Source organism: Odocoileus virginianus, chromosome 10 (assembly GCF_023699985.2).
Source record: "Odocoileus virginianus isolate 20LAN1187 ecotype Illinois chromosome 10, Ovbor_1.2, whole genome shotgun sequence".
NCBI classification, from domain to species: Eukaryota; Metazoa; Chordata; class Mammalia; order Artiodactyla; family Cervidae; genus Odocoileus; species Odocoileus virginianus.
In genome coordinates, this window is record NC_069683.1 from 11592770 (window position 1) to 11604629 (window position 11860).

At 38.0% G+C, this 11860-nt stretch overlaps 1 protein-coding gene across 1 annotated transcript; it reads left to right on the top strand.

Moving 5' to 3' along the window:
* Positions 1 to 10924: 10924 nt before the first annotated feature.
* On the top strand, positions 10925 to 11860 carry LOC110145712 (olfactory receptor 4C46-like). The gene has a single exon (XM_020906130.2). It carries the CDS (start codon positions 10925 to 10927, stop codon positions 11858 to 11860), a length of 936 nt encoding a protein of 311 aa, XP_020761789.2.

Consider the following 11860-nt stretch of genomic DNA (forward strand, 5'->3'; position numbering starts at 1 on the left):
AGTACATCAAGGCTGTGTATTGTCACCCTGCTTATTTAACTTATATGCAGAGTACATCATGAGAAATGCTGGGCTGGAGGAAGCACAAGCTGGAATCAAGACTGCTGGGAGAAATATCAATAACCTCAGATATGCAGATGACACCACCCTTATGGAAGAAAGTGAAGAAGAACTAAAAAGCCTCTTGAAGAAAGTGAAAGAGGAGAGTGAAAAAGTTGGCTTAAAGTTCAACATTCAGAAAACTAAGATCATGGCATCCAGTCCCATCACTTCATGGCAAATAGATGGGGAAACAGTGGCTAACTTTATTTTTCTGGGCTCCAAAATCATGGCAGATGGTGATTGCAGCCATGAAATTAAAAGACACTAACTCCTTGGAAGGAAGGTTATGACCAACATAGATAGCATATTATAAAGCAGAGACAGACCATACCTATCAGTAATTACCTTAAATGTAAATGGGTTGAATGCCCCAACCAAAAGACAAAGGCTGGCTGAATGGATACAAAAGCAAGACCCCTATATATGCTGTCTACAAGAGACCCATCTCAAAGCAAGGGACACATACAGACTAAAAGTGAACGGCTGGAAAAAAATATTCCACACAAACGGAGACCAAAAGAAAGCAGGAGTCGCAATACTCATATCAGATAAAATAGACTTTCAAATTAAGTCTGTGAAAAGAGACAAAGATGGACACTACATAATGATCAAAGGATCAATCCAAGAAGAAGATATAACAATTATAAATATATATGCACCCAACATAGGAGCACCGCAATATGTAAGGCAAACGTTAACGAGTATGAAAGAGGAAATTAATAGTAACACAATAATAGTAGGAGACTTTAATACCCCACTCACAACTATGGATAGATCAACTAAACAGAAAATGAACAAGGAAACACAAACTTTAACGGACACAATGGACCAGCTAGACCTAATTGACATCTATAGGACGTTTCACCCCAAAACAATCAACTTCACCTTTTTCTCAAGTGCACACGGAACCTTCTCCAGAATAGATCACATCCTGGGCCATAAATCTAGTCTTGGTAAATTCAAAAAGATTGAAATCATTCCAGTCATCTTTTCTGACCACAGTGCAGTAAGATTAGATCTCAATTACAGGAAAAAAATTATTAAAAATTCAAACATATGGAGGCTAAACAACACGCTTCTGAATAACCAACAAATCATAGAAGAAATCAAAAAAGAAATCAAAATATGCATAGAAATGAATGAAAATGAAAACAAAACAACCCAAAACCTATGGGACACTGTAAAAGCAGTGCCAAGGGGAAGATTCATAGCATTACAGGTCTACCTCAAGAAACAAGAAAAAAGTCAAATAAATAACGTAATTCTACACCTAAAGCAACTAGAGGAGAAAGAAATGAAGAACCCCAGGGTTAGTAGAAGGAAAGAAACTACCTAAAGAAACAAAAGACCTATACATAGAAAACTATAAAACACTGATGAAAGAAATCAAAGAGGACACAAGCAGATGGAGAAATATACCGTGTTCATGGATTGGAAGAATCAATATTGTCAAAATGGCTAAACTACCCAAAGTAATCTATAGATTCAATGCAATCCCTATCAAACTACCAACAGAATTTTTCACAGAACTAGAACAAATAATTTCACAATTTGTATGGAAATACAAAAAACCTCGAATAGCCAAAGTAATTCTGAGAAAGAAGAATGGAACTGGAGGAATCAATCTGCCTGACTTCAGACTATAATACAAAGCCACAGTCATCAAGACAGTATGGTACTGGCACAAAGACAGAAATATAGATCAATGGAACAGAATAGAAAGCCCAGAGATAAATCCACGAACCTATGGTCACCTTACCTTCGACAAAGGAGGCAAGGATATATAATGGAAAAAAGATAACCTCTTTAACAAGTGGTGCTGGGAAAACTGGTCAACCACCTGTAAAAGAATGAAACTCGAACACTTTCTAACACCATACACAAAAATAAACTCAAAATGGACTAAAGATCTAAATGTAAGACCAGAAACTATCAAACTCCTAGAGGAGAACATAGGCAAAACACTCTCCGACATAAATCACAGCAGGATCCTCTATGACCCACATCCCAGAATTTCAGAAATAAAAGCAAAAATAAACAAATGGGACCTAATGAAACTTAAAAGTTTTTGCACAACAAAGGAAACTATAAGTAAGGTGAAAAGACAGCCCTCAGACTGGGAGAAAATAATAGCAAACGAAGCAACAGACAAAGGATTAATCTCAAAAATATACAAGCAACTCCTCCAGCTCAACTCCAGAAAAATAAATGACCCAATCAAAAAATGGGCCAAAGAACTCAACAGACATTTCTCCAAGGAAGACATACAGATGGCTAACAAACACATGAAAAGATGCTCAACATCACTCATTATCAGAGAAATGCAAATCAAAACCACAATGAGGTACCATTATACGCCAGTCAGGATGGCTGCTATCCAAAAGTCTACAAGCAATAAATGCTGGAGAGGGTGTGGAGAAAAGGGAACCCTCTTACACTGTTGGTGGGAATGCAAATTAGTACAGCCACTATGGAAAACAGTGTGGAGATTTCTTAAAAAGCTGGAAATAGAACTGCCATATGACCCAGCAATCCCACTTCTGGGCATACACACCAAGGAAACCAGATCTGAAAGAGACACGTGCACCCCAATGTTCATCGCAGCACTCTTTATAATAGCCAGGACATGGAAGCAACCCAGATGCCCATCAGCAGACGAATGGATGAGGAAGCTGTGGTACATATACACCATGGAATACTACTCAGCCATTAAAAAGAATTCATTTGAATCAGTTCTAATGAGATGGATGAAACTGGAGCCCATTATACAGAGTGAAGTAAGCCAGAAAGATAAAGACCATTACAGTATACTAACACATATATATGGACTTTAGAAAGATGGTAACGATAACCCTATATGCAAAACAGAAAAAGAGACTCAGATGTATGGAACAGACTTGTGGACTCTGGGAGAAGGCGAGGGTGGGATGTTTCAAGAGAACAGCATTGAAACATGTATATTATCTAGGGTGAAACGGATAACCAGCTCAGGTTGGGTACATGAGACAAGTGCTCGGGCCTGGTGCACTGGGAAGACCCAGAGGGATCGGGTGGAGAGGGAGGTGGGAGGGGGGACTGGGATGGGGAGTACATGTAAATCCATGGCTAATTCATATCAATGTATAACAAAAACTACTGTAATGATGTAAAGTAATTAGCCTCCAACTAATAAAAATTTAGAAAAAAATAAATAAATAAACAGTAAAAAAAAAAACCAAAAAAAAAACCAAAAAAATTAGGGCAGAAATAAATGCAAAAGAAACTAAAGAGATCATAGCAAAAATCAACAAAGCTAAAAGCTGGTTTTTTGAAAAAATAAACAAAATTGACAAACCATTAGCAAGACTCATTAAGAAACAAAGGGAGAAGAACCAAATTAACAAAATTAGAAATGAAAATGTCACAACAGACAACACTGAAATACAAAGGATCATAAGAGACTACTACCAGCAGCTCTATGCCAATAAAATGGACAACTTGGAAGAAATGGACAAGTTCTTAGAGAAGTATAACTTTCCAAAACTGAACCAGGAAGAAATAGAAGATCTTAACAAAATGATCACAAGCAAGGAAATCGAAACTGTAATCAGAAATCTTCCAGCAAACAAAAGCCCAGGACCAGATGGCTTCACAGCTGAATTCTACCAAAAATTTAGAGAAGAGCTAACACCTATCTTACTCAAACTCTTCCAGAAAATTGCAGAAGAAGGTAAACTTCCAAACTCATTCTATGAGGCCACCATCACCCTCATTCCAAAACCAGACAAAGATGCCACAAAAAAAGAAAACTACAGGCCAATATCACTGATGAACATAGATGCAAAAATCCTTAACAAAATTCTAGCAAACAGAATCCAACAACATATTAAAAAAATCATACATCATGACCAAGTGGGCTTTATCCCAGGAATGCAAGTATTCTTTAATATCCGCAAGTCAATCAATGTAATACACCACATTAACAAATTGAAAGATAAAAACCATATGATTATCTCAATTGATGCAGAAAAAGCCTTTGACAAAATTCAACATCCATTTATGATTAAAACTCTCCAGAAAGCAGGAATAGAAGGAACATACCTCAACATAATAAAAGCTATATATGACAAACCCACAGCAAGCATCACCCTCAATGGTGAAAAATTGAAAGCATTTCCCCTGAAATCAGGAACAAGACAAAGGTGCCCACTCTCACCACTACTATTCAACATAGTTTTGGAAGTTTTGGCCACAGCAATCAGGGCAGAAAAAGAAGTAAAAGCAATCCAGATAGGAAAAGAAGAAGTGAAACTCTCGCTGTTTGCAGATGACATGATCCTCTACATAGAAAACCCTAAAGACTCTACCAGAAAATTACTAGAGCTAATCAATGATTATAGTAAAGTTTCAGGATATAAAATTAACACACAGAAATCCCTTGCATTCCTATACACTAACAATGAGAAAACAGAAAGAGAAATTAAGGAAACAATACCATTCACCATTGCAACAAAAAGAATAAAATACTTAGGAGTATATCTACCTAAAGAAACAAAAGACCTATACATAGAAAACTATAAAACACTGATGAAAGAAATCAAAGAGGACACAAACAGATGGAGAAATATACCGTGTTCCTGGATTGGAAGAATCAATATTGTCAAAATGGCTATACTACCCAAAGCAATCTATAGATTCAATGCAGTCCCTATCAAACTACCAACGGTATTTTTCACAGAACTAGAACAAATAATTTCACAATTTGTATGGAAATACAAAAAACCTCAAATAGCCAAAGTAATCCTGAGAAAGAAGAATGGAACTGGAGGAATCAATCTGCCTGACTTCAGACTATACTACAAAGCCACAGTCATCAAGACAGTATGGTACTAGCACAAAGACAGAAATATAGATCAATGGAACAGAATAGAAAGCCCAGAGATAAATCCATGAACCTATGGTCACCTTATCTTCGACAAAGGAGGCAAGGATATACAATGGAAAAAAGACAACCTCTTTAACAAGTGGTGCTGGGAAAACTGGTCAACCACCTGTAAAAGAATGAAACTAGAACACTTTCTAACACCATACACAAAAATAAACTCAAAATGGATTAAAGATCTAAATGTAAGACCAGAAACTATCAAACTCCTAGAGGAGAACATAGGCAAAACACTCTCCGACATAAATCACAGCAGGATCCTCTATGACCCACCTCCCAGAATATTGGAAATAAAAGCAAAAATAAACAAATGGGACCTAATGAAACTTAAAAGCTTTTGCACAACAAAGGAAACTATAAGCAAGGTGAAAAGACAGCCCTCAGATTGGGAGAAAATAATAGCAAATGAAGCAACAGACAAAGGATTAATCTCAAAAATACACAAGCAACTCCTCCAGCTCAACTCCAGAAAAATAAATGACCCAATCAAAAAATGGGCCAAAGAACTCAACAGACATTTCTCCAAGGAAGACATACAGATGGCTAACAAACACATGAAAAGATGCTCAACATCACTCATTATCAGAGAAATGCAAATCAAAACCACAATGAGGTACCATTATACGCCAGTCAGGATGGCTGCTATCCAAAAGTCTACAAGCAATAAATGCTGGAGAGGGTGTGGAGAAAAGGGAACCCTCTTACACTGTTGGTGGGAATGCAAATTAGTACAGCCACTATGGAAAACAGTGTGGAGATTTCTTAAAAAGCTGGAAATAGAACTGCCATATGACCCAGCAATCCCACTTCTGGGCATACACACCGAGGAAACCAGATCTGAAAGAGACACGTGCACCCCAATGTTCATCACAGCACTGTTTATAATAGCCAGGACATGGAAGCAACCTAGATGCCCATCAGCAGACGAATGGATGAGGAAGCTGTGGTACATATACACCATGGAATATTACTCAGCCATTAAAAAGAATTCATTTGAATCAGTTCTAATGAGATGGATGAAACTGGAGCCCATTAAACAGAGTGAAGTAAGCCAGAAAGATAAAGACCATTACAGTATACTAACACATATATATGGACTTTAGAAAGATGGTAACGATAACCCTATGTGCAAAACAGAAAAAGAGACTCAGATGTATAGAACAGACTTGTGGACTCTGGGAGAAGGCGAGGGTGGGATGCTTCAAGAGAACAGCATTGAAACATGTATATTATCTAGGGTGAAACAGATCACCAGCCCAGGTTGGATGCATAAGACAAGTGCTCGGGCCTGGTGGACTGGGAAGACCCAGAGGGATCGGGTGGAGAGGGAGGTGGGAGGGGGGACCGGGATGGGGAATACATGTAAATCCATGGCTAATTCAGTTCAATGTATGACAAAAACTACTGTAATGATGTAAAGTAATTAGCCTCCAACTAATAAAAATAAATGGAAAAAAAAAAAACACTAGCTTGTATCAAAGTAAGAATGTGTCATATACAGTAAGAATGTATCAGATTAAAAACATGAATAGTTTCTTTACTGTTAGCAAGGATCTTAGGAATGGATACTTAGAGCATTTTGGCAATTTGCAGGACAAGTCTTAATAGAATGCATACTCTGACCTAGTAAGTTGGCTTGTGAGGATTTATCCTAAGAAAATCATCACACTAGTATCCAAAGACATCTATATGTAAAGCATAAAAAGCTTTATTTATAAAAAATTTTACAATCCTAAATATTTTAAAAAAAAACGGTTAAAACATTATGGTACCTCCATCCTATGGAATTATTTGTTAGCTGCTAAAAATGAAGATGTACATGATTAATTATGTGAAAGTAATAAAAAGTTTCATTAAAAAAAAGAAAATAAATAAATAAATAAAAATAAATAAATAAATAAAAAGCAGAGACATTAGTTTGCCAACAAACGTCTGTCTAGTCAAGGCTATGGTTTTTCCAGTAGTCATGTATGGATGTGAGAGTTGGACTATAAAGAAAGCTGAGCACTGAAGAATTGATCCTTTTGAACTGTGATATTGGGGAAGACTGTTGAGAGTCCCTTGGACTGCAAGAGGATCCAACCAGTCCATCCTAAAGGAGATTAGTCCTGGTTGTTCATTGGAAGGACTGATTTTGAAGCTGAAATTCCAATACTTTGGCCACCTCATGCGAAGAGTTGACTCATTTGAAAAGACCGTGATGCTGGGAGGGATTGGGGGCAGGAGGAGAAGGGGACGACAGAGGATGAGATGGCTGGATGGCATCACCGACTCAATGGACATGGACTCCGGGAGTTAGTGATGGACAGGGAGGCCTGGCGTGCTGCAGTTCATGGGATCGCAAAGAGTCGGACATGACTGGGCGACTGAACTGAACTGAACTGATGATATTTCAATAAATGAGGCAGAGATAAAAACAGTTTCAGAGTCAAGAACTTCAAATGGTTCTCATTAATTTTGTGCCCTCACTGATCTGGCTATCAAGTAATCAGCTGTGGTTTCCAATAAGGATTTAACATTCATAACAAAATAGGAACTCTTCCATGACTTGATTCAATGGGGAAATTACATCACAGGTCCACACATTGGGATTGTGCCCCTTTGTTATTACATGATGCTCATTTTTCTTAACAACCCAGGTTCAGGCAAAAGGACTCCCATAAACTTAGTTTCAGTTGTAGAGAATTTAGTTGTTTGGTACAGAACGGGTGGATCTCTGATATGTCACTCCTGAATACCTGCTTCTAACGCAAAGCCTTTTCATTAAAGGAGGCAAATCCTCGGAGAGAAAGCAACAACTGCAGGCCAAGGTCCCTGAACCTTATGGGAATCTCTGCAAACAGCAATAAAGGACAAGGTGGAAATGACCGGTCTTGTAGCTCACATCTCCAAAGCAACATTCATCATGAGCACAGTGAACCCTTTGAATATGCTTACTCCACACTCTCTGCCCCTTGCCCTGTGGGACCAGAGAGATTTATTTACGATCACTTCTCCATAATGTTTCTAGTGAACCTGTTCTAAATTCAAACAAGAGAACAGATTTCAACAGGTCTCCTTGGAGAAATTTTGAGACATTAAGCTAGGTGAAAAGATTTTGATTTCTAAGAAGGCTTTCTTTTTTTTTTAACAGATTTATTGAGGTATAATCAATATTCCCAAAAGAGTACACATATTGAAGGCATACAATTTCTTAACAATTGCTCATTTCACAGTTGATTATGTGAATAAACTCTGCTCAAGTGAGACATTTTTCATACTGAAAGTAAGAATTGGTCAACTTGAATATAGGATTTTTTTCTGGACACCTCAAACATCGTTAAAATCATCTAAGAGAGCTGAGGTAAGTTTCTCAATAGTACCAATATTTATTATAGATTATTACTTCCCATGTATACTACTCATTATTTTTCAGCACTTTTCAGATATAGTCATAGAATATTTCATCTTCATTCCAATTTTTCAAAAGGTAGTTTGTGATTTTATTAACTTAATTTGAAAGTTGGATATTTTGAGGCTCATAGAGGTTTAACAAATTGTAGACGCCCAGCTCTCTGACACCATGAACTAGGCTTTGTCATGAGACTTCTCTTTTAGTAAGCAAAACTATTGATGAGGATTAAAACAAAATGTAAATGCATTTCACATATATAAAAGAGGAAATTACAAATATTAGCGACATAAATCATCAGCAGTCTCATCAAACACAAATATGGAAGCTCTCATGAAAAAAACTGCTAAGAATAAGATGAATCTCCACTGCATCTTTGAGAGCAAAATTGGTGGTGATTCTTCTGGAGCTCATTGCACAGTTAAACAGTTCTCTGCATTTCTGCTCCAACTGTTAACTCTTCTATCCCACAGGTGTATACGCAGTCACAGAAGTAACCAAAAGCTCTCTTTTGCATCCATGGTACCGTGGTGGATGTGTTCATACATATTCCTTCAATTATCATAATGATCTATGAGGTGGATATCATTATTATAAATTTCTAGCTGAGAAAACAAGGATATGAGGTGAGAAAGAAATGTACCTTAGATGAAAGAGATTGCATTCAGAAGAACCAGGACTTGAACCAGGTCTTTCTGATACTCAAGCAGTATTTATTTTTTAACATTTTGCAGAGAAATCTGATGTCCCAGCAGTCTTTGGAGTGGTATAAGAGAATGGAGAGATAGGCCTGAGGGAAAAGTCAAGATGGAAGGACAATTCAATGAATGCAATACCACATTTTACTTACTACTTGAGATTTCAAAGACATCATCATGTGTGTCTGTGTGTCTGTGTGTCTGTATGTGTGAGAGAGAGAGCAGATGAAATTGTTCTGTATAAACTAGCTTCTGAAGTAGTATTAAAGTAATTTGAATTATTATCAAAATGAGATTACTAGTTCAACATTGTCTATCATAACTTAACAATGTTGGGCATAGGTTAAAATTTTGCAGGGAAAATTAATAAATAAGATTAACCTGAGATTTAATGTTGGCCCTGCCCATTATTAACCACTTGGTGGTGGACAAAATCCTAAATTTCTCTATGCTTCTCTTTCCTAATGTATAAGATGAGTATAGAAATGATAGTATTGAGGATCTTTTAGGTTTGGACTGAGGGTTACATGTCTACATAAGCAAGTGTGCAGTTTTAGTGTAAGCATTGCTACTACAGCTGCTACCAGTAGTCTCTGACATTGCTTCCTCGCCTGCAGAATGGATGATATGCTAGCAACTGCCCAGGCTGTTATTGCTAAGAAAAGGAAGCGAGGGAATGAAACAGCATGCACACAGCAGTCATTCATTCCTGTTGCTGTTTAGCCACTAAATCCTGTCTGACCCTTTTGCAGCCCCATGGACTGTAGCCTGCCAGTTTCCTCTGTCCAGGTGATTTTACAGGGAAGAATATGAGAGGGGGTTGCCATTTCCTTCTCCAGGAGATCTTCCCAAACCAGAGACTGAAGACAGCACTGTCTCCTTCATTAGCAGGGAGATTCTTTACCGCTAACCTGCTAAGGTACCCAGTCATTCATGGGCTTTCCTGGTGGCTCAGTGGTGAGGAATCTGCCTGCAGTGTAGGAGACCTGGGTTTGATATTTGGTTTGGGATGATTCCCCTAGAGAAGGAAATTGCAACCCACTCCAATATTCTTGCCTAGAGAATTTCAAGGACAGAGGAGCCTGGCAGGCTACAGTCCATGGGTTTGCAAACAGTTGGACATGACTGAGAGACTACCTTATAAGACCTACATTATTGTTAAGTGATTAGATTTAGTCAACATGCATTATAAATACTTAGCTCTTGTATTCATTTTTTATATTCCCATCACCATCTTCCTGTTACTCCTTTTCCAACTCTTATAGGAAGCATCTGTGGTTTCTGTCTCCATCTTGCATCCCTTTAGTGAACCTCAGCCAGCTTCATCTAAGATACATAAAGATCTTTACTGGAATAACATACAAGATTCCCTCTTGATCAAATTGCTTTCATCCCTCTGCTCATATTAACAACCTTCCAAAATTCCCCATTTCTTAGGGAGTAAAAAGAAACTTCCTAAAATTTATATTCCTGGGTTTTATGTCCATTTTATAACTCCTTTCAGACATATCTGCCATTATTTGGGAAATCTACTACTTCAGTTTAGTAGTAACTTGAGATATCTCAGAAGATAAAGGTCTCCTGCATATGTGGTTACTAAAGTTCCTTGTGTTACTCTTAACAGAACTTTCTCTAGGCAGCAACAGGAGTAATCTTAAAAACTTAGAACGTTTTATTTGTCAAATAAACTCAAAAGAATCCACACTCATTCTATCCTGGGCATTTATCACTTATTGGAATGGAGTATAATAAATTCAAAGTTGCATGAATGAAAACTACAGGTTTCTTTCAGGTAATGAAATGAACCATTATATGAAACACACAGAGAACAGGAATGTGACAGAGTTTGTTCTACTGGGGCTCACAGAGAATCCAAAGATGAAGAAAATTGTATTTGCTGTGTTTCTGGTCATCTACCTCACCACTGTGGTAGGGAATGTGCTCATCATGGTCATCATCAATGCCAGTTCATCATTGAGGTCTCCCATGTACTTTTTCCTGGCTCATCTCTCCTTTGTTGATGTCTGCTATTCCTCTGTAAGTACCCCCAAACTGATTGCAGATTCACTCTATGAAAAGAAGACTATCCTATTTAATGGTTGCATGACTCAAATCTTTGGGGAACATTTCTTCGGAGCTGCTGAGATAATCCTGCTCACCGTGATGGCTTATGACCGCTATGTGGCCATCTGCAAGCCCTTGCACTATACAACCATCATGAACTGGCGGGTGTGTGGGCTGCTAGTGGGAGTGGCTTGGATGGGAGGCTTTCTTCATGTATTCATACAGGTCCTCTTTATTTTCCACTTACCCTTCTGTGGCCCTAATGTCATAGATCACTTTATGTGTGACCTGAACCCTTTGCTCGATCTTGCCTGCACTGACACCCACACTCTAGGGCTCTTTGTTGCTGCCAACAGTGGTTTAATCTGTCTGTTAAACTTCCTTCTCCTGCTGGTCTCCTATGTGGCCATCCTTTACTCCCTAAAGACCTACAGTTTGGAGGCAAGACACAAAGCCTTCTCCACCTGTGTCTCCCACATCACAGTGGTTGTCTTATTCTTTGTGCCCTGCACATTTGTGTACATGAGACCCGCAGCTACTTTACCTATTGATAAAGCAGTTGCTGTATTCTACACTATGATAACTCCCATGTTAAATCCCTTAATCTATACCTTGAGAAATGCCCAGATGAAAAATGCCATTAGGAAACTTTGCAGTAGGAAAGTTATTTCAGCAGACAGATAA

Coding starts and splice junctions, on each gene's coding strand:
- LOC110145712 (XM_020906130.2), top strand. CDS start 10,925: ATGAAACACACAGAGAACAGGAATGTGACAGAGTTTGTTCTACTGGGG.